Below are 26,321 nucleotides of genomic sequence, written 5' to 3'. Positions count from 1 at the left end.
GGTTACATTGGGATACGATCACATATGTCTCTTTATTTATGTGTGGGAATACTTTAGAACAGATTTCGTAAATTAAAATCACTTTGAGCTGATTTCCTTATGACTTTGCAGTATTTCATTTCCAACAACGACAATTATAAAAAATATATACATTCATTGTTTTTGCTCAGAAAACTTGGGGGGCCGTGGCCCGCCTATTGGGGAATCCTGAGGGTTGAGATGCAGCCTGGATCGACGTGTCAGGAAGAGAGAGTCATTTAAATGCAAAAATATAGAAGGTCTATGAGCCTGCTATGATGGCAGACCCACTCAGAGGACCATATTTGATATAGATGCAGAAAACATTACTTCCAGAGGGAGAGAGACTTCAATCAACACTTGAATAAATACATAAATACAGTACATAAACTATTATAATACATGCACTTCACCTTAAACGTACGCCTTGCCGTATGTGTGTGTGTGTGTGTGTGTGTGTGTGTGTGTGTGTGTGTGTGTGTGTGTGTGTGTGTGTGTGTGTGTGTGTGTGTGTGTGTGGGGGGTGGGGGGCATTACGCGCGTGCGTATGTGGCTCAAGTGTGTGTGTGTGTGTGTGTGTGTGTGCGGCATGGGCATGGCATGCGCCTTCAAATGCTTGGCATTGTGATGGACTCACGAGATTACGTAGTGTTAGTCCTTCCCAGCCCGCGCGCGGAGAGAAAACATTGACACCAGGTTCAGGCCTACCGTTGACGTCAAATTTAACACGAATACAGAGAACGAAGACCATTTCACCGGTAACTCTGATTCCGAGAATTTCGTGTGGATTTGGGAGAGAGAAGTGCGTACACTTGACCAGTGACCCAGGCAACAGAAGAAAGTAACTGCATGACTGCTAAGATATTATCCCAGATCAACATTTCAATCACTTTCTTTTGTCTTTTTTTCTGTCACAGTCAAAATATTTTCGGTGTTTATAACCCTCGGCATTTTTTTTTACATCAGAGCAGTAAAGATTTTTTTTTTTTGTGAAACAACAATCAAAAATTGATTTTTTTTATCACACTAAATTGAGCAACTGGAAATATCTAAACTTATTATTAAATATAATATTTATTATTTTAGCATATAATATCTGGATTCTTACTCTTTCAACATCAAAGCTCTGACATCCGAAAATGGACTTGCTGTTGAACATGACGGATTACTACCCTTCCGTTAACGCCACTAACGGCTCCGGTTTGAACGAAACAGAAGACTATAACCAGTTTGTGCAGCCGGTGTGGCAGATCGCTCTTTGGGCAGTCGCCTACTGCAGCATGGTGTGCGTTTCCATGATCGGTAACCTGGTGGTCATCTGGATCATCCTCGCGCACAAACGCATGAGGACCGTGACCAACTACTTCCTGGTAAACAAACACATCTTATTCAAATCTAAAGAAGGAGATGGCTTTTTTTAATTTTAATTTTAATTATATATATTTGTATTTTAAATTAATGTGTGTGTGTTTGTCTGTTTGTCTGTGTGTCTCTCTCTCTCTGTGTGTGTGTGTCTGTCTGTCTCCCTCTCTCTCCATCTGTCTGTTTGATCCCTCTCTTCCTCTCCTCCCAGGTGAACCTAGCCTTTGCAGAGGCGTCCATGTCTGCCTTCAACACAGTGATAAACTTTGCCTACAGTGTCCATAACGAGTGGTACTTTGGTGTGGGCTACTGTCGCTTCCATAACTTCTTCCCCATCGCAGCTGTCTTCGCCAGCATATACTCCATGACCGCCATAGCACTGGACAGGTGAGCAGTGTGTGTGTGTGTGTGTTTGTTGTCACTGGAATGTAGTCCATGACCACATGACCGCAATAGCTCGGAACAGGTGAGAAACCCTATATACTGTGTGTGTACATGCGCGTGCATGCTTTTGTGAGTGTGTGTGCGTGTATGACCATGCCACAGCCAGCTACAGTAAAGCTTACATAACATGTACGGTTCCTTCAGAAAGTATTCATACCCCTTCACTTATTCCACATTTTGTTGTTACAGCCTGAACTCAACAGTTTTTCTCACCCATCTACACACACTACAGTCAAAACATGTTTTTAGAATTATAGCAAGTTTATAGAAAATGAAATACAGAAATATCTAATTTACATAAGTATTCACACCCCTGAGTCATTACTTTGTAGAAGCAACTTTGGCAGTGATTACAGCTGTGAGTCTTTCTGGGTAAATCTCTAAGAGCTTTCCACACCTGGATTGTGCAACATTTGCTCATTATTCGTAAAAAAAATCTTCAAGCACTGTCAAATTGGTTGTTGATATTTGCTAGACCCCCATTTTCAGCTCTTGCCATAGATTTTCAAGTAGATGTAGGTAAACACTGTAACTCAGCCACTCAGGAACATTCACTGGTAAGCAACTCCAGTGTAAATTTTACCTTGTGTTTTAGGTTATTGTCCTGCTGAAAGGTGAATTAATCTCCGTGTCTGGTGGAAAGCAGACTGAACCAGGTTTTCCTCCAGGATTTTGCCTGTGCTTAGCTCCATTCTGTTCATTTTCTATCCTGAAAGACTCCCCAGTGCTTAACGATTACAACCATACCCATAACATGATGCAGCCATCACTATGCTTGAAAATATGGAAAGTGATACTCAGTGTGTAGCCTAGCGGTTAAGCACATTGGGCCAGTAACCGAAAGGTTGCTGGTTTGTATCCCCGAGCCGGCAAGGTGGAAAAATCTTCCGTTCTGCTCTTGAGCGAAGCAGTTAACCCCCAACCAGAGGTGGGTGTTGATGATGTTGATTAAGGCAGCCCCCTGCACCTCTCTGATTCAGAGGGGTTGGGTTAAATGCGGAAGACACATTTTGGTTGAATGCATTCAGTTGTGCAACTGACTAGGTATTCCCTTTCTCAGTAATATATTTTACTGGATCTACCCCAAACATAACACTTTGTATTCAGGACACATGTTAACTGCTTTGCCACATTGCAGTATTACTTACAGGTCTGGACAATCACACTTTTCCCCCATCCCTAGGAAACACACCTGATTTAAACTAATTGCATTTTTAATTGAAGATCATGATTATTTGAGTCAGGTGTCTTAGCTGGGACAGGGGCAAAAGTGTGACACCAATCAGGCCCCTGAGGACTAGGTTATTGTGGAGTAACTACAATGTTGTTGATCCATCCTCAGTTTTCTCCTATCACAGCCATAAAACTCTGTAACTGTTTTAAAGTCACCATTGGCCTCATGGTGAAATCCCTGAGCCGTTTCCTTCCTCTCAGGCAACTGAGATAAGAAGGATGCCTGTATCTTTATAGTGACTGGGTGTATTGATCAGGGGTTGGAACCGGTTCAAGGAACAGAAACAAAACCGGGAATGAAAGTGGTCCACACTGTTCTGGAACAGAAACGTTATTTTAAAAGCATGGAAAATGGTTAATAACATTATAAACAAAAAACGTAACAAAGTCAACATGCAAAGCCCTCACTGTCCCTCAGAAACGCATTACAGCATCTGCCAGCCAGTTGAAAATATTTGCCAGTGTGTGTGCGTGTTTAGGCTACTTGCCCCACCCCATTTCGAAGGCTGCTGTACTGACGTTACCAAAGGCTACTGTACTGACGTTTGAAGCATGAAAGATAGGAGAGAGATTTTTAATTAGCTAGAGAAGAATGGATTAACTTTTTTCCATGCTACCTAAGGACACTTTAGGCTTAGTTATCACGTTTCACGTTGGATTTATTAACTATAAAAAGGTAATTAGCCAGAAAGCTTGTGAGCTGGCAAGCTCAAAGGACATTCAAAGTTCCTTCATAGAAGCCACTCATCGTAGGTATAATTCTGTGGACCCAATTCAGATAATGCATGTCATAACAAGATGTCTACCGCTTCAAGCCTGCTCCTAAACCTTCTCTCCCTCTCTCCTTCTCTAAACAACTAGCTTGCCTGCTCTATCCGCACTGATTGGTGATGTAAATTAATGAGCTAAATGTAAAAAAAAAATGATTTCACAGGTTAAAAAGGAACAGAAAGGAACGATGTCAACGGGTACTTTTTTGGGGTTCGAACCGGTTCGGAACCTTTGCTGGTCGGCACAGTGGAACGGATCAAAAATAATAGTGGTTCTGTTCAGAATGAAACAATTGGAAAATAATTTTGATTCCAAACCCTGGTATTGATATAGCATCCAAAGTTGAATTAATAACTTCACCATGCTTAAAGGGATATACAATGTCTGCTTTTTTTTTGTACCCATCTACCAGTCGTTGCCCTTCTTTGCGAGACGACATTGGAAAACTTCTCTGGTCCTTGTGGTTGAATCTGTGTTGAAATTCGCTGCTCGACTGAGGGACCTTACAGATAATTTTTACTCCTGAACTTATTTAGGCTTGCCATAACAAAGGGGTAACAAAGAGGTAACAAAGGGGTTGAATACTATTTTGTATTAATTTGTACAAATTTAGAAAAATATGATTTTACTTTGACATTATGGAGGATTGTGTTTAGGCCAGTCACAAAAACATCTACATTTAATCAACACAGCAAAATGTGGATATGAATACTTTCTGAAGGCAACATGAGTCATAAATCCCCTCTATACTCTTCAGCATTGGCTTCATAAAAAAAATAATATATATATATATTTAACCTTTAATTAACCAGGGAGGCCAGTTGAGAAAAAGTTCTCATTTACAACTGCGACCTGGCCAAGATAAAGCAAAGCAGTGTGACAAAAACAACCCGAAGTTACACATAAACAAACGTACAGTCAATAACACAATAGAAAAATCGATGTACAGTGTGTGCAAATGTAGAAGAATAGAGTGGTAAGGCAAAAATAGGCCATAGAGGCGAAATAATTACAATTTAGTATTAACACTGGAGTGATAGATGTGCAGATGATGATGTGCAAGTAGAGATACTGGGGTGCAAAAGAGCAAGAGGATAATTAACAGTATGGGGGTGAGGTAGTTGGGTGTGCAATTTACAGATTGGCTGTGTACAGGTACAGTGATCGGTAAGCTGCTCTGACAGCTGATGCTTAAAGTTAGAGAGGGAGATATAAAACCACAGGATTAGCTTTTGACTTGTCAAGTCAAATGAAACTTTATTTGTCACGTGCCGAATACAACAAGTGAAACTTACAAGCCCTTAACCAACAGTGCAGTTCAAGAAGAGTTTAACAAATATTTACCAAATAAACTAAAGTAAAAAAATGTAATAAATAGAAAGTTACACAATAACATAACAATAACTTAGGCTATATACAGGGGGTACCGGTACTGAGTCAGTGTTTTGGGGTACAGGTTAGTTGAGGTCATTTGTACATGTAGGTTGGGGTGAAGTGACTATGGATAGATAATAAACAGCAAGTAGCAGCAGGGGGTGTCAATGTAAATAGTCTGGTGGCCATTTGATTAATTGTTCAGCAGTCTTATGGCTTGGGGGTAGAAGCTGTTAAGGAGCCTTTTGGTCCAAGACTTGGCGCTCCGGAACCGCTTGCTGTGCGGGAGCAGAGAAAACAGTCTATGACTTGGGTGACTGGAGTACCTGACAATTTTATGGTCTTTCCTCTGACACCGCCTATTATATAGGTCCAGGATGCCAGGAAGCTTGGCCCCAGTGATGTACTGGGCTGTACGCACTACCTTCTGTAGCGCCTTACAGTCAGATGCCATACCAGGTGGTGATGCAACCGGTCAGGATGCTCTCGATGGTGCAGCTGTAGAACTTTTTGAGGATCTGGGGACCCAAGCCAAAATCTTTTCAGTCTCCTGAAGGGGAAAAGGTTTTGTCGTGCCCTCTTCATGACTGTCTTGGTATGTTTGGACCATGATAGTTCGTTGGTGATGTGGACACCAAGGAACTTGAAACTCTCTACCCGCTCCACTACAGCCCCGTCAATGTTAATGGGGGCCTATTCGGCTCGCATTTTCCTGTAGTCCACGATCAGCTCCTTTGTCTTGCTCACATTGAGGGAGAGGTTGTTGTCCTGGCACCACATTGCCAGTTCTCTGACCTCCTCCCTATAGGCTGTCTTGTCGGTGATCAGGCCTACCACTTTTGTGTCATCAGCAAACTTAATGATGGTGTTGGAGTCGTGTTTGGCCACGTAATCGTGGGTGAACAGAGAGTACAGGAGGGGACTAAGTACACACCCATGAGGGGCCCCAGTGTTGAGGATCAGCGTGGCAGACAGAGCGGCCCGTCAGGAAGTCCAGGATCCAGTTGCAGAGGGAGGTGTTTAGTCCCAGGGTTCTTAGCTTAGTGATGAGCTTCGTGGGCACTATGGTGTTGAACGCTGAGCTGTAGTCAATGAACAGCATTCTCACATATGTGTTCCTTTTGTCCAGTTGGGAAAGGGCAGTGTAGAGTTCGATTGAGATTGCGTCATCTGTGGATCTGTTGGGGATAGGGTATCTAGGAGGATGCTGTTGGTGTGAGCCATGACCAGCCTCTCAAAGCACTTCATTGCTACCGACGTGAGTGCTACGGGGCGGTAATCATTTAGGCAGGTTACCTTTGCTTCCTTGGGCACAGGGACTATGGTGGTCTGCTTGAAACATGTAGGTATTACAGACTCGGTCAGGGAGAGGTTGAAAATGTCAGTGAAAACACTTGACAGTTGGTCCGTGCATGCTTTGAGCACACATCCTGGTAATCCGTCTGGCCCCGCGGCTTTGTGAATGTTGACTTGTTTAAAGGTCTTGTCAGTCACAACTCAAGTGGGTGTTGTGTGTGTGTATATACTGTATGTGTTTGAAATGTGTGTGTATGAGCAACCTTTTCCTCGAGATCCATTCTCCAACCCTGCTTCTCTCTCACATACTGTCATCAGTATGTCGCCACAGCATAAGTGTGTGTGAGCAGCCTTTTCCTTCAGATCATCCCTGCTCCCCTCTTCTCCATCCCTCCTTCTCTCCATCCCTTGTTCTGGGTTCACTGTCAGAACAGAGATTCCCCCTCTCATTAGTCTGTTACCACAATGTCAGAACAATCTGAACATTCCAGCATTATTGAAGTAGTCAGCTTTCAGCTCTCTCTCTCTCTCTCTCTTTCTCACACACATACACACACGACAGAGAGAGAGAGAGAGAGCGAGAGAGAGAGAGAGAGAAAGCAGCCTTTGCCCCAGTTGATGCTCACACAGAGTGCCCAGCAAACCGGGAACATTCTCAGAACATTACCTAAGATTCCCCTTAAGTTCCAGTTAGGGTTTGAGCTAACATTAGGATGATAACATCCCACAAACATTCAACATTTTTTGGGGATTACCAAATCTTTTTTTTAGAATTAAAAGTTGGAAACGAAATATCCTTAGAATTTTCTCCTGACATTCACTAAAATGCTGGTCACAATCATCTGTAAAAACTACCACAGAACATTCCCCTAAGGTTCTTATTAGGTTGCCAGGGAACGTAATAACAAAACGTTCCGGTAATGTTCTTAGAACATATTGCCGCAACAAAATGTGGGAGCAATAGAAGTGTTTCCGAGGAAACATTACAGGAACATTCTGCTAATATTGATGGATACGTTATTCAAAACACCCATAACAACAAGCAGGGAATATTCCTACAATGGTCTCATAAAGTTATAGTGTGACATTATGACATGATGGTTCTAATATCGTTCCCTGAGCATACATCAGAAATTAAGTAATAGAAGTTATTCCAAAAAAGAAAAATCCTGGTATATTCAGCTAATGTTCATGGAGATATTACTACTACCACTTTTAACAACAAACAAGAAACATTCCTACATTATAAAGTATTTTGTAAGGTTTGACAATCCATAATTGTTCTAAAAACATACTTCAACGAAAAGGAACATTGCTTAAACGTTCTTCTAATATTGAAGTGTAGTGCCAGACTTTTAAACAAATGGCATTTCAATCTTCTCACATCATTATATTGTATTAGGGTATTATCCAAAAATAGCTACAGCTTTTTTTTTTTAAGAATAGTATTCAAGTATATTTGAACCTGTGATCTGCCATCTTCAAGCCGTCGGCTACTTAATCTACTGCGCCACCAGGATCATAATGTTTCTGGTGGATATCCCTTTGCACTGAAATCCTTCAATTATGATCTAAACTATGGCTATACAGTATGCCTTAGTGCATATGCACATGTATGTACATCTCACTGAAATCTCCCAGGCAATAATTGAACATGATTTGTGAAATCAAGTTTGTAGGGAAAATAAAAGTCAAAACAACTTTACAGTATATAAAGAAGACGAGTAAATAATAATAGATACTTCTTTTTCTAGATTGAGTTATTCTCTCTTCAACAACCTGGAAGTCAGAGTAAAGGTGCAAACAGCTTTATATTTGTCTTAGTCCAATCCCAGTAGCGCAGTGGCTTTATTCCAGGGATACCATTCCAAAGTACTACGCTATTATACAATAAATGTATAATACATTGTCATGGGACTAACTGATGAAAGAAACCTCCGTGGCCTGTTCAAAATGTAACGTTATCATTCTGGAAAACATAGGAATAACATTCTAAGAACATTGAGGGACTGTTTTGTGCACCCTGATACAAATGCTGTAAGAATGTCATCACAACTGGACAGATTCAGTGTTTTGGGAACCTAACATATATCTCTTGTAATGTACCCACACTGTTCCCACAACCTAATGAAATGTTCCTGGGAATCTTTAAAGAAGTCAGAACAGCTGTTCTGTCAACATTCTTGCAACATCAAAGGAATGTTTTGTGCACCCTGATAGAAACATTAGCTGAATGTCAGCACAACAGGACAGGTTTAGGTTCCCAAAACACTATCTCTTGTCATATCCCCACAATGTTCCCACAACCTAAAGAAATGTTTTAGGAACTTTTTAAAGAACATAAAAAAATGTGTTCTGGGAACATTCTTTTAACATCACGTGAGTGTTTTTTTTGCACGCTAAAAGAAACATTGTATAATCATCCCCACAACTGTACAGTTTTTGTGTTTTGGGAACATATATTTAGTGATATCCCCACAATGTTCCCATCAGACTGTTCGTAAAACCTAATAAAACATTCTGGGAACCTTGAAAGAACAGACGAAATGTGTTCTGGGTACTTTCTTAACAACGTCAGGCAAATATTTTATACAAACATTGTATAATCATCAGCGCACCTGGACAGTTTTTGTGTTATGAGAACCACTATTGGGCTGTGGTTCACAGAGGGTGGTGCAGTCAGCCCAAAGCATCACCGGGGTGCACACTGCCTGTCCTCCAGGACATCTACAGCACCTGGTGTCACAGGAAGGCCAAGAAGATCACCAAGAACCTCAGCCAACCGAGCCACGGCCTGTTCACCCCACTACCGTCTAGAAGGCGGAGACAGTATAGGTACATCAAAGCTGGAACCGAGAGACTGAGAGGCCATCAGACTGGTTAAACAGTCACCACTAGCCTTAGTCACTGTCACTGCACCTTAGAGACTGCTGCCCTATGTACATAGAGTCTTTGAACACTGGACACTTTAATAATGTTTACATATTGTTTTACCCACTTTATATGTATATACTGTATTCTAGTCATGGCTCATCCTATATAACTACTGCTGTACACACCTTTTTTATTCCAATACTGTCCATACTGTCTATACACAACATTATATGTATATGTACACTACAGTTCAAAAGTTTGGGGTCATTTAGAAAAGAACACAGACACTGGACAGAGAAACTCTGCCTAGAAGGCCAGCATCCTGGAGTTGCCTCTACACCATTGACACTGAGACTGGTGTTTTGCGGGTACTGGTGTGGGTGAATGGATGATCCCCGCATGTGTATTTCCCACTGTAAAGCATGGAGGAGGAGGTGTTATGGTGTTATGGTGCTTTGCTGGTGACACTATCTGTGATTTATTTAGAATTCAAGGCACACTTAACCAGCATGGCTGCCACAGCATTCTGCAACAATATGCCATCCCATCTGGTTTGGCTTATCATTTGTTTTTCAACAGGACAATGACCCAAAACACCACCAGGCTGTGTAACGGCTATTTTACCAAGAATGAGAGTGATTGAGTGCTTTCATCAGATGACCTGGGCTCCACAATCCCCCAAACTCAACCAAATTGAGATGGCTTGGGATGAGTCGGACCGCAGAGTGAAGGAAAAGCAGCCAACAAGTGCTCAGAATATGTGGGAACTCCTTCAAGACTGTTGGAAAAGCATTCCAGGTGATGCTGGTTGAGAGAATGCCAAGATTGTGCAAAGCTGTCATCAAGGCAAAGGGTGGCTATTTGAAGAATCTCAGATATAAAACATATTTGGATTTGTTAACACTTTTTTAGCTAATACATGATTTCAGATGTGTTATTTCATAGTTTTGATGTCTATTATTATTATTATTATGATGTATATTATTCTACAATGTAGAAAATAGTAAAAATAAAGAAAAACCCTTGAATGAGTAGGTGATCTAAAACTTTTGACCATAGTGTATGTATATATATTTACATTCCAGTCTCTGACATTGCACGTTCTGATATTAATTCATTATATTTTTCTGTTTTATGTGTATATTGTTTTATAAAAGTTTTGCTAGGTATGACTGCACTGTTGGAGCTAGAAACACAAGAATTTTGCTGCACCTGTGATAACATCTGTAAGTCTGTGCACGCAACCAATAGACTTTGATTTGATTTGCCGCAACCTTGCAAATGTTCTGGGACCTTTAACAGAACCAATTTTGTTTTGCTGGGTGTTTACAAGAGTTGTGTCTGAGGATGATCGATTTTACCTCAACAGGCAGAGGGAAGAAGGGAGAGGAGGATAGAGAGGGAGGTAGGGATAGAGAAAGGCAGGGAGAAAATGAGAATGAAATTGGAAGGGGCAATAATCAAGCGCCTAGAGGGGAGGGGAGGAGAAGAAGAGTGGAGCGGATGGGAGGAGAGGAAGAAGGGGTAGAAAGGATGGAAGGATGAAGGTGGAAAGGATGAAGGAGAGGAAGGGTCTGCATGTGTGTGTGTTACTGATCACTATGTGTGTGTGTGTATGTGTGTTTGTTCCAGATACATGGCTATCATCCACCCATTGAGGCAGAGGTTGTCTTCGACAGAGACCCGTGTAGTGATCGGAGTGATCTGGGTGTTAGCTCTGCTGTTGGCCTTCCCACAGTACTACTACTCAACTACTGAACAGCTACCTGGTAGGACTGTCTGCTACATCCAATGGCCCGAATACACCAACACAACCATGAACTTCATGAAGATGTGAGTACTGACACACACACAAAGGAGTGTGTTTAATGGAAGCATTAGACATTAGAGAATAAACTGCATCATTTTCTGTCTGTAAAATCTGATTTAGTACTCACCTCCTTTTTCTGTCTTTGAGCTAAGGGTGATCCCACACCATGATAGCCCCAAAAAAACTTCAGGGGAAGGAAGTATGTTTAACATGCTTTTTACATTTATTTCACAAACCATATTTAAGAACATCATGATGAAAGTGGCCATTTTAGGTCCTTTTTAGACCTATACGTGCCTCCTGTAAGATCCTATGATGTGGGAACCGTACATGATACATATATCTTGGTGTCATTATACTCCTTATAGTGTGTTCTAATATATGGAGTATGTGTAGATTCTGAAATATAACTACTCACATTCATTTATTCAACATAAAACAAGTATTATTAATACACTATATCAAAAGTACCTCTTTTGATTTAGCTCATTTTTAGACATTGTTTCGAACAATATACCCTTCAAACACATCACATTTCCAGAGTGGGCTCTCTGGTACTTTTGAAGAAATTATACATTTTATACATACAAATTGGCATTATTAGGTCATTAACCAATCACAGCCCTCCTGTAGGATTGCAAATTCAGCAAATCACCAGCAGATGGAGTTCCCTTTGAATCAATTTTCCCATTCACTGTGTTGGTGGTGTGCTTTAGAGTATATTGTTTAAAACAATATATCTAAAAATGAACAAAATCAAAAAGGTACTTTTGAGATATTAATATTCATGTGTTTATTTATTTTAATTTTTATCAATACATGCTCTATATTTTAGAGCACACTATAAGTAGTATAATGACACCAAGATGTTGTCTGTATCATGTACTTTTCACAGATCATTGGGTCTTACAGGGGGCATGTAAAGGTCAAAGAAAGGCCTAAAATTGCCACTTTCATCATGATTTTACGGTAAAAAACCATATCAAACATCCTTCCTCCCAATGCAGCTTCTGTGTGAGAATTGCCAGAACAATCTGAGATACCCAAAAATATTTTCAGCCCATTCTGGAATGGAATCACCCACAAATGTCATTTTATTTGATAATCCCTAACATCATATAGTGCAACCAACCGTAGAAGGCGATTTTCAACTACATAACATGATTTCTGTCCATATGTCATGATATGACATCAACGCCTAAACTGTAGTGGACCCTCCAATTCAGCAGAAAGAAAAACAAATCTCCCACAAATGTTCACAAATTTCACCTCTATCCGCTGTCATGACAGGGGATGATTTTCACTGTCATATGGTTAGGGCCCTGTGTGGCTCTGGATCCGGATTTGGATTTTTTCATAGCGCTAAAGGTCCCGAAGCTTCTGCGCATGTCTTTATTCTATACTTTAGACACTGCTATAATCGTAGAGAACAGGCTACTCTGGCAAATGGTTCTCGTTTCATAAAGTCAGATCAAAGTTGAATCAATGTCTGCACGATCACATAATGATAGTATTCTACCGAACAGAATATAAAAGCATAGTATAACGTTACTGGAAGACAAAAACACCACCACATTTTTCTCTCATATGGCCAAAACTCAACTGCGTGCCACTAGGCAAAAGACACAGGTGGGCTACGCTACAGTTTGTTAACACCCTATGCTATAAAATTCTCTCACTGTACATCATTGAAAACAACACTGTAAGCCCTATGACTCAATAAGATATATATGCAGATCCCTGTTAAACTGATTGAGATCAAATGGTTGATGCTGCAAGGCTGTTTCACCGGTAAAACTTGAAGAATTGTCATTCATGATTGACAGTGAGAAATGTGAAGGGAAAGGAGACCAACAAAATGTGAGTGTAAAGTACAGGTATTAAGAAACATGTGCAGAACGTGATCCCCATATGCACAGAAGCTTTGGGACCTTCTGCGTTTGGAAAAAAAAGTTGGATCCGCAGCCACAGCCTTTAGTTAATCATGTCACATGACCTGTATTTTAAGCCTTTTCCAAATGAGAATTAGATTAAAAAAAATATAAGCAATTGTCTGAGGATGTTGCTGGACCATCTGATATAAAAATAAAAGGGGACAGTTTGATGAAAAAGCTTTAAATAATGGTTCAAATCCAGGTTATGTGACACGATTGGCCAAAACGCAGTGCCCTTCATATGGCATAACCACTAATATAAAATGGTATATAATAAAAACATGTATTTGTTCTTACAAATAAAGGTGCATATGCATGTTTTTCTAAAAACTCCATGACAACCTTTGAACGGAGAGTTAAAAGCCACTTTGTTTCAATTATGCCTGTTTTCAGTCCCTAGGCCACCGAGACTTTATGGTTGCGGTCGTAAATTCACTCTGGCTATCTACTCCGATTTCAGCGCACTCTCGTCTAAGTGTGCCAGAAATCAGAATAACTGGTTAATTTACAAATGAGCAACACCCTTTGAATATGACTGGTGTCGGTAAACGTCTGCAAAAAAACGTAGATAAATTGTTTGCCAGTAGCACAGTTACAGTCACCAGCTCTCTAGATAACATGAAAACAGCCTAACCAGCTTTGCTAGTGTGAGTAAAATGGTCAGAGAAAGGTATTCTCTCATTTGTGTCAGGAAGTAGCTAGCAAGCTAGCCAACTTTAGCCAATTATCTTGGGTGTTTGACTGCATTTGTCAGGTCAGAACGCTCGGATCAACCCTACTCCTTGGCCAGAGCTGAACGTTCCGAGGGCGAAATGCTCTGAATTTAAGAAAAGACAATCTGACAATGCTCTGACTTTACAAACACCCAGAGCGCACTCTGAGCGCACTCTGGCACTCCAGAATGAATTTATGAACACCCCTATGTCAATTAATTTGCATAGCCAGGTAAACAGAAGAGGGGACAGGATAACTTGCAGTGGCAGACTTACTGAGAGGCAGTTTAGGATAATTTACATGACACATTATCAACTTCGATAGCTGTTTACATTTTTTTTTTTAATTATTTATGAAATTATTTATATTTATAACATTCCACCGATGAGGCAACTGGAGAGCGATTTGGTCATTTAACTGCAGGAAAGGTGTCTTCCTGCTTGCTTATTGGATAATGTTTTGTAGCTGGTTTGCTAAATAGCTTTCTAGCAAGCTATGCTCAGGGGTGGAAGTTGGCCAGAAACCTCAGTGCTCCTATCTCCTCTGTGCTTGGGGCTACAAACAAATGGGAAAATGCATGCAATAGCCTCTATCCCTAGCCAGTTCATGCAGGATCAGCTGCTAGATAATAATAATAGATTTTATTTTAAGTGCTTTTCACAACACCCAAAGTCACTTTACATACACCAGAAAATCAGCAGGATAAAAATCAATACAATCACATATTAAAATAAGCAAGTATATAAAAGTCCACAGAACATAAGGACAGACTAACCAGGGAAGTGAACTAGACAGAGGATAAAAGCTAAGACAACAGAGAATCCAGGTAAGTCCGTGTGAACAGGTGTGTCTAGTGTGGACACTGAATATGTGTATGGATTGTGAGGTTCTGACATGGACAGGGAGAGAGAGTTCCAGATCTGAGGAGCTGCACAGCTAAAAGCCCGGTCTCCCATGGAGCGGAGCCTGACGCGAGGGATGGCAAGGAGGCCAGTGTCAGAGGAGCTGACGGCATATGTTAGTCAAGAGTGTAGGGTAATCTGCAACAAAATGTTTGAACAACAATATTATGCATTTACCTGTATTTAAATAAGGTTTCTAAATGAAGGAGACGGCGTACCCCTTTCCTACTGTCAAATGACTAAATCGCCCTCTAGTGGCCACATGGGTGGAATGTTATTAATATTTTTTATAATTAATAAACATTATTTTAAAAAACCTTCCTAAAATCCGGTGTTTCCGGTCAAACAGTTTTGTTATATTTCAGTCTTCTGTGATGTGTATATAATGTGTAATATTGGGATGCAATATTAAGCCCATAACCATGTGTGTGAGGTGGATACTTTGGTTTTATAGTAGATTTGTTTAAGACTACCAAGAAACACTCTGTATGACCCTGATTTCGCCCTCTGATTTCTAAGCCTTGAGACAATTGAGACATGAATTGTGTATGTGTGCCATTCAGAGGGTGAATAGGCAAGACAAAAGATTTAAGTGCCGTTGACCGGGGGTATGGTAGTAGGTGATAGGTGCACTGGTTTGTGTCAAGAACTGCAGCACTGCTGAGTTTTTCACGCTGAATAGTTTCCCGTGTGTATCAATCTATCAAATGTATTTATAGAGCCCTCTTTAAACAGCAGTTGTCACAAAGTACCTATACAGAAAACGATCCTAAAACCCCAGAGAGCAAGCAATGCAAAGGCACGGTGGCTAGGAAAAACTCCCTAGAAAGGCAGGAACCTAGGAAGAAACCTAGAGAGGAACCAGGCTCTGAGGGGTGGCCAGTTCTCTTCTTGCTGTGCCGGGTGGAGATTATAAGTGGTCATGGCCATTTAGGCCAGACCGTTCTTCAAGATGTTTAAACTGAGTATTTAGAGGTTGAGCTGAGTATTTAGAGGTTGAGACAGCATGTGCAGGGGGAGGACAGCCAGGAATAGTCATGCCTGGTAGTCCTGAGGCATGGTCCTAGGGCTCAGATCCTCTGGGAAGGAGAGAGAGAGCAAGAGAGAGATGGGAGAATTGGTGGGAGCATACCTAAGATCACACAGGACATCAGATAAGACAGGAGAATTACACCAGATATTGCAGACTGACCCTAGCCCCCTGGCACATAGACTATTGCAGCATAGATACAGGAGACTGAGACAAGGAGGAGTCAGGGGACACTGTGGCTCGTCCAAATGTACCCCGGACAGGGACAACCAGGCAGGATATAACGCCACCCACTTTGACAAAGCACAGCCCCCACACCACTAAAGGGATATCAACAGACCAAATGTCATGGTCCCTCCCTGTATGCAAGCTATTCATTCATTAAAAAAATATATATATATATGTGTGTGTATAAACTTTTTTCAGGACCCTGTCTTCCAAAGATGATTAGTAAAAATCCAAATAACTTCACAGATCTTCATTGTAAACGGTTTAAACTCTGTTTCCCATGCTTGTTCAATGAACCATAAACAATTAATGAACATGCACCTGTGGAACGGTCGTTAAGACACTAACAGCTTACAGACAGTAGGCAATTAAGGTCACAGGTATGAAAACTTAGTACACTAAAGAGACCTTTCTACTGACTCTGAAAAACACCAAAAGAAAGATGCCCAGGGTCCCTGCTCATCTGTGTGAACGTGCCTTAGGCATGCTGTAAGGAGGCATGAGGACTGCAGATGTGGCCAGGGCAATAAATTGCAATGTCCGTACTGTGAGACACCTAAGACAGCGCTACAGGGAGACAGGATGGACAGCTGATCGTCCTTGCAGTGGCAGACCACATGTAACAACATCTGCACAGGATGGGTACATCCGAACATCACACCTGCAGGACAGGTACAGGATGGCAACAGCAACTGCCCGAGTTACACCAGGAACGCACAATCCCTCCATCAGTGCTCAGACTGTCCTCAATAGGCTGAGAGAGGCTGGACTGAGGGCTTGTAGGCCTGTTGTAAGGCAGGTCCTCACCAGACATCACCGGCAACAACATCGCCTATGGGCACAAACCCACCGTCGCTGGACCAGACAGGACTGGCAAAAAGTGCTCTTCACTGATGAGTCATGGTTTTGTCTCACCAGAGGTGATGGTCGGATTCGCTTTTATAATCGAAGGAATGAGTGTTACACCGAGGCCTGTACTCTGGAGCGGGATCGATTTGGAGGTGGAGGGTCCGTCATGGTCTGGGGCGATGTGTCACAGCATCATTGGACTGAGCTTGTTGTCATTGAAGGCAATCTCAACACTGTGCGTTACAGGGAAGACATCCTACTCCCTCATGTGGTACCCTTCCTGCAGGCTCATCCTAACATGACCCTCCAGCATGTCAATGCCACCAGCCATACTGATCATTCTGTGCGTGATTTCCTGCAAGACAGGAATGTCAGTGTTCTGCCATGGCCAGCGAAGAGCCCGGATCTCAATCCTATTGAGCACGTCTGGGACCTGTTGGATTGGAGGGTGAGGGCCATTCCCCCCAGAAATGTCCGGGAACTTGCAGGTGCCTTGGTGGAAGAGTGGGGTAACATCTTCCACCTGGCAAAGACCTGGCAAATCTGGTGCAGTCCATGAGGAGGAGATGCACTGCAGTACTTAATGCAGCTGGTGGCCACACCAGATACTGACTGTTACTTTTTATTTTGACCCCCCTTTTTCAGGGACACATTATTCAATTTCTGTTAGTCACATGTCTGTGGAACTTGTTCAGTTTACGTCTCAGTTGTTGAATCTTGTTATGTTCATACAAATATTTACACGTTACGTTTTCTGAAACAAACGCAGTTGACAGTGAGAGGACATGTATTTTTTTGCTGAGTTTATATATGCACTACTGGTCAAAAGTTTTTCTTTATTTTTTACTATTTTCTACATTGTAGAATAATAGTGAAGACATCAAAACTACGAAATAACACCTATGGAATCATGTAGTAACCAAAAAAGTGGTAAACATCAAAATATATTTTACATTTGAGATTCTTCAAATAGCCACCCTTTGCCTTGTGGTAGCCTACCACTTCTGGGCTGAGCCGTAGTTGCTCCTAGATGTTTCCACTTCACAATAGCAGGACTTACAGTTGATTGGGGCAGCTCTAGCAGGGCAGAAATTTTACAAACTGACTTGTTGGACGTTGAAAGTATTGGACGTTGAAAGTCACTGAGCTCTTCAGTAAGGCCATTCTACTGTCAATGTTTGTCTATGGAGATTGCATGGCTGTGTGGTTGGTTTTATACACCTGTCAGCAAAAGATGTGGCTGAAATAGCCAAATCCACTAATTTGAAGGTATCTCTACATACTTTTGTAAAAACATTTTCTGTTTTTAATGTACTTTCTTTTTCTTTTCTCTGCCCCGCTCTGAAAGAGACTAATTGCTGCAGCTTCATTTCTATGAAATACTTTTTTGCAATCACATTTGCAATTGTTTATACTATCAAAAGAAAAACTTTGATTACATTATAATTAACATGAACAATATGTACAGTCGTGGCCAAAAGTTTTGAGAATGACACAAATATTAATTTCCACAAAGTTTGCTGCTTCAGTGTCTTTAGATATTTTTGTCAGATGTTACTATGGAATACTGAAGTATAATTACAAGCATTTCGTAAGTGTCAAAGGCTTTTATTGACAATTACATGAAGTTGATGCAGAGTCAATATTTGCAGTATTGACCCTTCTCTTTCAAGACCTCTGCAATCCACCCTGGCATGCTGTCAATTAACTTCTGGGCCACATCCTGACTGATGGCAGCCCATTCTTGCATAATCAATGCTTGGAGTCTGTCAGAATTTGTGGGATTATGTTTGTCCACCCGCCTCTTGAGGATTGACCACAAGTTCTCAATGGGATTAAGGTCTGGGGAGTTTCCTGGCCATGGACCCAAAATATTGATGCTTTGTTCCCCGAGCCACTTAGTTATCACTTTTGCCTTATGGCAAGGTGCTCCATCATGCTGGAAAAGGCATTGTTCATCACCAAACTGTTTCTGGATGGTTGAGAGAAGTTGCTCTCGGAGGATGTGTTGGTACCATTCTTTATTCATGGCTGTGTTCTTAGGGAAAATTGTGAGTGAGCCCACTCCCTTGGCTGAGAAGCAACCCCACACATGAATGGTCTCAGGAAGCTTTACTGTTGGCATGACACAGGACTGATGGTAGTGCTCGCCTTGTCTTCTCCGGACAAGCTTTTTTCCGGATGCCCCGAACAATCGGAAAGGGGATTCATCAGAGAAAATGACTTTACCCCCTAATGCCAATATATACTGCTCAAAAAATAAAGGGAACACTTAAACAACACATCCTAGATCTGAATGAAAGAAATAATCTTATTAAATACTTTTTTCTTTACCTAGTTGAATGTGCTGACAACAAAATCACACAAAAATAATCAATGGAAATCCAATTTATCAACCCATGGAGGTCTGGATTTGGAGTCACACTCAAAATTAAAGTGGAAAACCACACTACAGGCTGATCCAACTTTGATGTAATGTCCTTAAAACAAGTCAAAATGAGGCTCAGTAGTGTGTGTGGCCTCCATGTGCCTGTATGACCTCCCTACAACGCCTGGGCATGCTCCTGATGAGGTGGCGGATAGCCTCCTGAGGGATCTCCTCCCAGACCTGGACTAAAGCATCCGCCAACTCCTGGACAGTCTGTGGTGCAACGTGGCGTTGGTGGATGGAGCGAGACATGATGTCCCAGATGTGCTCAATTGGATTCAGGTCTGGGGAACGGGCGGGCCAGTCCATAGCATCAATGCCTTCCTCTTGCAGGAACTGCTGACACATTCCAGCCACATGAGGTCTAGCATTGTCTTGCATTAGGAGGAACCCAGGGCCAACCGCACCAGCATATGGTCTCACAAGGGGTCTGAGGATCTCATCTCGGTACCTAATGGCAGTCAGGCTACCTCTGGCGAGCACATGGAGGGCTGTGCGGCCCCCCAAGGAAATGCCACCCCACACCATGACTGACCCACCGCCAAACCGGTCATGCTGGAGGATGTTGCAGGCAGCAGAACGTTCTCCACGGCGTCTCCAGACTCTGTCACGTCTGTCACGTGCTCAGTGTGAACCTGCTTTCATCTGTGAAGAGCACAGGGCGCCAGTGGCGAATTTGGCAATCTTGGGTGTTCTCTGGCAAATGCCAAACGTCCTGCACGGTGTTGGGCTGTAAGCACAAGCCCCACCTGTGGACGTCGGGCCCTCATACCACCCTCATGGAGTCTGTTTCTGACCGTTTGAGCAGACACATGCACATTTGTGGCCTGCTGGAGGTCATTTTGCAGGGCTCTGGCAGTGCTTCTCCTGCTCCTCCTTGCACAAAGGCGGAGGTAGCGGTCCTGCTGCTGGGTTGTTGCCCTCCTACGGCCTCCTCCACGTCTCCTGATGTACTGGCCTGTCTCCTGGTAGCGCCTCCATGCTCTGGACACTACGCTGACAGACACAGCAAACCTTCTTGCCACAGCTCGCATTGATGTGCCATCCTGGATGAGCTGCACTACCTGAGCAACTTGTGTGGGTTGTAGACTCCGTCTCATGCTACCACTAGAGTGAAAGCACCGCCAGCATTCAAAAGTGACCAAAACATCAGCCAGGAAGCATAGGAACTGAGAAGTGGTCTGTGGTCCCCACCTGCAGAACCACTCCTTTATTGGGGGTGTCTTGCTAATTGCCTATAATTTCCACCTGTTGTCTATTCCATTTGCACAACAGCATGTGAAATGTATTGTCAATCATTGTTGCTTCCTAAGTGGACAGTTTGGTTTCACAGAAGTGTGATTGACTTGGAGTTACATTGTGTTGTTTAAGTGTTCCCTTTATTTTTTTGAGCAGTGTATATAATAACTAAAATAAAAGTGAAGGACTGGGGTAAACCCTGTACCTTTTGCAGAATATCAGTCTGTCCCTGATGTTTTTCCTGGAGAGAAGTGGCTTTTTTGCTGCCCTTCTTGACACCAGGCCATCCTCCAAAAGTCTTCGCCTCACTGTGCGTGCAGATGCGCTCACACCTGCCTGCTGCCATTCCTGAGCAAGCTCTGTGGTGGTGCCCCGATCCCGCAGCTGAATCAACTTTAGGAGACGGTCCTGGCGCTTGCTGGACTTTCTTGGGCGCCCTGAAGCCTTCTTCACAACAATTGAACCGCTCTCCTTGAAGTTCTTGATGATCCGATAAATGGTTGATTTAGGTGCAATCTTACTGGCAGCAATATCCTTGCCTGTGAAGCCCTTTTGTGCAAAGCAATAATGACGGCACGTGTTTCCTTGCAGGTAACCATGGTTGACAGATGAAAAACAATGATTCCAAGCACCACCCTCCTTTTGAAGCTTCCAGTCTGTTATTCGAACTCAATTAGCATGACCGAGTGATCTCCAGCCTTGTCCTCGTCAACACTCACACCTGTGTTAACGAGAGAATCACTGACATGATGTCAGCTGGTCCTTTTGTGGCAGGGCTGAAATGCAGTGGAAATGTTTTTGGGGGATTCAGTTCATTTGCATGGCGAAGAGGGACTTTGCAATTAATTGCAATTCATCTGATCACTCTTCATAACATTCTGGAGTATATGCAAATTGCCATCATACAAACTGAGGCAGCAGACTTTGTGAAAATGTATATTTGTGTCATTCTCAAAACTTTTGGCCACGACTGTACATACTGTATGTATGGAAATAAATTATTGATCTATTATAAATTATTATTTGTCTGTATGGATTCATTAACCTTTTTGGAGGCCTTTTTGTCAACAATGTGGCCAGGCAAAACAACCCTCCCTCTCCATTTCCAACTTTTAAGCTCCCCACAGATTTTGCTGCTGAACCAACCTGCTGAAGCAAGACAGAATGAAAGTGATGAGCTGAGCAGGTGGGAGAGTTGGAGGGTTTTAGTCATGTAACATGCACTCTTATCCAGAGTGACTTAGAGGAGCAATTAGGGAATTCAAACAAGCAACCTTTCAGTTACTGGTCCAACACTCTCAACCACTAGGCTACCATTAGTTCATAGACAACACTTGTGTGAATATAAAAATGTATTTAAATGTTAATTCATTAACTTTACATTTTTTCACTCGAAAAACCTTATTTCTCAATTGCCCAAGAACCAGAAAGTGGTCTGTTTAGCTATGAAAAAATTCTTCATCCAGAATTTACTCTACTAATTACCTGACGTTATTGATTTAATAGTTCTTAAACACATACACATGTGCATGTGGATGCACATGGTCCTGGCTTTTTCCTAGTTGTCTCGGGCCGGGATTCAATCCGATTGCAGGTTATAGGCATTTCCACTTCTAAAGGAAATGTTCCGGCGTTCGTGGACATCCCATTCACGGTAATGCTTATGTCGGCTCAATCGGAAATTGCCTTTAGAAGCCGCAATGCCTGTAACCCGCGATCGGATTGAATCCCGGCCTCACTCTTTTCACAGTTCTCTCTTTCTCTGTCCCCACTTTTTTTTGCCTCTCTCTCTCACTTGTTCTTGCTGTTTTTCTCGCCTTCCACCTGCCCTCCCTCTCTCATGTGTGTGTGTGTGTGTGTGTGTGTGTGTGTGTGTGTGTGTGTGTGTGTGTGTGTGTGTGTGTGTGTGTGTGTGTGTGTGTGTGTGTGTGTGTGATTTAGTATCTCCATTAGTCTCAGGTGTTGAAGGGATTGAAGTCATTGAAGTTAGGGGCAAGGAGATGACACATCCTCATTTTCTTTCCTCCTTCCTCTTCCGCGTGACCTTTCCCCCTTCCTCTTCCTCATTACCTTGCCTCCTTCCTCTTCCTCTTCCCTACGCCTCTCCTCTCCTGCTCTCAGTTAATTGATTTCATGCATCTTTCAGTGAGTCTCGCTACTCCCTGAAGCAAGACTGATAATCAATCAGCAGACAGTGTGTGTGTGTGTGTGTGTGTGTGTGTGTGTGTGTGTGTGTGTGTGTGTGTGTGTGTGTGTGTGTGTGTGTGTGTGTGTGTGTGTGTGTGTGTGTGTGTGTGTGTGTGTGTGTGTGTGTGTGTGTGCTACAGGCGGACGCAGAGATAAGGAAGCAATTCAAGAACTCTGTGTTCTACTAGACTACATCTGAGGGACATTTCTGTCCGACAATCTCATTTGTGTGTGTGTGTAATAATTTGGTGTGCATTATTACGCATGTGTGAATTGGAAACGTTTTTGCATATTCCACTCTCCCTGAGACACCCTCGGAGATTGTGGTCATGGCCAGGGTCTGCCAATATCAATGGCGACACTGGAGAAATTAGGGTTAAGTGCCTTGCTCAAGGGCACTTCGACAGATTTGTGTGTGTGTCTAACTTAGTCTCTATGTGTGCAGGTACTATTTGTCTGTGGTGTTGCTGTACTATTTCCTGCCGCTGTGCATTATGGGATGTGCCTACCTGGTGGTGGGCTTGTCCCTGTGGGCGGGGACTATCCCTGGAGACTCCACCCACCGCTACCGAGAACAGCTCATCGCCAAACGCAAGGTACACACACAATCAACCACACAGACATAACACACTTATGTACACACACACTCATGCAGCCATACACACACACACACACACACACACACACACACACACACACACACACACACACACACACACACACACACACACACACACACACACACACACACACACACACACACACACACAAGTAAGCATGACACAGCAGGGAACCTCTTAAGTAGATATTCTTAGGCAAATTACTAAACTGCTTTCTTCTCTCTCTCGCTATTTCTCCCTCCCTTTCTCTCTCTCCCTCCCCTCTCTCGGTAGTGAAGATGATGATCGTGCGTGATTGACGTACGCCCACACGCACACAGCAGGGAACCTCTTAAATTAATATTCTGAGGCAAATCCCTACATTTCTTTCAACTCTCTACCTCCCTCTCTCAGGTAGTGAAGATGATGATCGTGGTGGTGTGTACGTTTGCAGTGTGCTGGCTGCCGTACCACATCTACTTCCTGCTCCAGCATTTCCACCCTGACCCCATGCAGCTGTTTGAGTGGCGCTACATCCAACAGGTGTACCTGGCTGTCATGTGGCTGGCCATGAGCTCCACCATGTACAACCCTATCATCTACTGCTGTCTCAACGACAGGTGGGTTTACGTACATACACAGACATGCACACACCGTTCTGTGGGTGGCACTGAACTGGTCCCGTTTGTCTCTTTGTTCCTCTGTCTGTCTCTATACGTATATGTATCTCTCTCTAGGTTCAGAGCAGGCTTTCAGCAGGTGTTCTGTTGGTGTCCGTGTGTTCCTGCAGGCTCCTACGAGGGACTGGAACTCAAGTCCACCAGCTACCTACAAACTCAGGTGTGTGTGTGTTACAAGTCTGTCTACTTTGTATATGCATGAATGTGTGTATAAACTTTGCCTCCTTTATCTCGGTTTCCAGGTGAGTGTGTACCGAGCCAGCCGGACGGAGACCAGTGTGTCGATGGTTCTGCAGCCCACTGAGGAGGAGTGCTGTGGGGCCGAGCTGCCAGCTAGCCCCCCTATCAGCCAGACCACTCTGGAGCTCACCTCCATGGACTCACAATCAGCCCCAGACACCCCCGACAGCCCTGTTTTTTTGCGGCAGACACAACATGGATTAGTAGCTTAATAAACACCTAACTGGACTAGTGTCTGAAACATTTCTGTAGGTATATGTGCATTAGTACAGTACCAACTAGTTCACTGAGAAGTATTAAACAGGACTAGCGTCTAGAGCGCTTCTGTCGGCAGACATGGGTTTTTGTGGACTACGACCTGTAGTTCTATTATCCTTGTCTAGTATACCAGGCCAGGCCAAGTGTGGAGCACATAAGGATTCTTTCCATCATTCACCACACCGTCCCTGTGTACCCCCTGCCTCACCCCCCTGCGTTCCAGAACCATGGGGCTGTGTATGGAACACTCAGACTCCATCATTCACCACACCGTCCCTGTGTACCCCCTGCCTCACCCCCCTGCGTTCCAGAACCATGGGGCTGTGTATGGAACACTCAGACTCCATCATTCACCACACCGTCCCTGTGTACCCCCTGCCTCACCCCCCTGCGTTCCAGAACCATGGGGCTGTGTATGGAACACCCAGACCACCACTTCCCCTAGCAACAACAGCAGCCACAGGTCTCTCGCTAAGAAAACACTGATGATTGTGTGTGTGTGTGAACAGTGTCAGGCAGAATGTGTGCCTGCCTGCATTTGTTTCTTCATGCAAGCGTGTGTGTGTGTGTGTGTGTGCGTTGGTTCGTTTGTGCAAGCGTGTGTGTGTGGATTTCTGCGAGGTGATGTGTGCAGACCCAGTACTTGTTGTCAAGGATTGCTGCTCAAAGCCGACAATGTGAGGAGCAGTACTCTGTCTGTCTGGTCAGTGCACAGGGCAGATACACTACATGACCAAAAGTATGTGGACACCTGCTCGTCGAACATCTCATTCCAAAATCATGGACATTAATATGGAGTTGGTCCCCCCTTTGCTGCTATAACAGCCTCCGCTCTTCTGGGAAGGCTTTCCACTAGATTTTGGAACATTGCTGCGGGGACTTGCTTCCATTCAGCCACAAGAGCATTAGTGAGGTCAGGCACTGATGTTGGGCAATTAGGCCTGGCTCGCAGTCGGAGCTCCGATTCATTCCAAAGGTGTTATGTGGGGTTGAGGTCAGGGCTTTGTGCATACCAGTCAAGTTCTTTCACACCAATCTCGACAAACATTTCTGTATGGACCCTCATCTTCTGCACGGGAGCATTGTCATGCTGAAACAGGAATGGGCCTTCCCCAAACTGTTGCCACAAAGTTGGAAGCACATAATCATCTAGAATGTCATTGTATGCTGTAGCACTAAGATTTCACATCACTGGAACTAAGGGGCCTAGCCTGAACCATGAAAAACAGCCCCAGATCATAATTCCTCATCCACCAAACTTTACAGTGGGCACTATGGATTCGTCCGTAAGACCGCCAGATGAAAGACTCCTTGTCCAGGACCATTTAAGACCGTTTTTGAATGAGTAGGTAATGGTCAACAATGTTGAATGCCTTGGAAAGGTCTACAAATAGGGAAGCACAATATACTTTATGATCTAGGCAATTTAACACATAATCTAAAACAAGCATTAATTGAGAGTCAGGTGAACTACTGTTCTGTGGTCTGGGGAAATGCAACAGCAAGTGACATTAGGAGGCTGCAGATTGCACAGAACAAAGCAGCAAGGATTGTTTTAAGGTGAAGATATGGTTCTTCTGTTGCAGTCATGCGCAATGCTCTTGGTTGGTCATCAATCAACAAGATAATTGAAAAAAACATGCTTATTTTATTTCCTAATATACACCATTTTAAACAGCCAAACTCAGTATTCAGTTAGTAAGAGACAGTCATTCAGTAAATACTAGGAATAGATTGTCCACCATCTATGTTTTATCCAGACAGAAAAGAGAAATTGGCAAAATAACATTTTGATTTAGAGCAGTAAAGAAATTGAATAATTTATCTGAGCAAACCAGAAACCTTTCAATA

The 26,321-nt window shown here is 43.0% G+C and overlaps 1 protein-coding gene across 1 annotated transcript; it reads left to right on the top strand.

The window, feature by feature from the left end:
• The first annotated feature begins 676 nt into the window (after positions 1-676).
• On the top strand, positions 677-24,440 carry LOC106563014 (substance-P receptor). Its single transcript, XM_014128185.3, has 7 exons — positions 677-1,388; positions 1,592-1,767; positions 11,005-11,205; positions 23,139-23,289; positions 23,707-23,912; positions 24,030-24,132; positions 24,215-24,440. The coding sequence occupies exons 1-7, from the start codon at positions 1,158-1,160 to the stop codon at positions 24,422-24,424; spliced, it is 1,278 nt and encodes a 425-aa protein (XP_013983660.1). The 5' UTR covers positions 677-1,157; the 3' UTR covers positions 24,425-24,440.
• The last annotated feature ends 1,881 nt before the right edge of the window (positions 24,441-26,321 follow it).

Source organism: Salmo salar, chromosome 11 (genome assembly GCF_965601325.2).
Source record: "Salmo salar chromosome 11, fSalSal1, whole genome shotgun sequence".
NCBI classification, from domain to species: Eukaryota; Metazoa; Chordata; class Actinopteri; order Salmoniformes; family Salmonidae; genus Salmo; species Salmo salar.
Note: the sequence above shows the minus strand (reverse complement) of the source record. Positions and strands in the feature narration are given on the sequence as shown.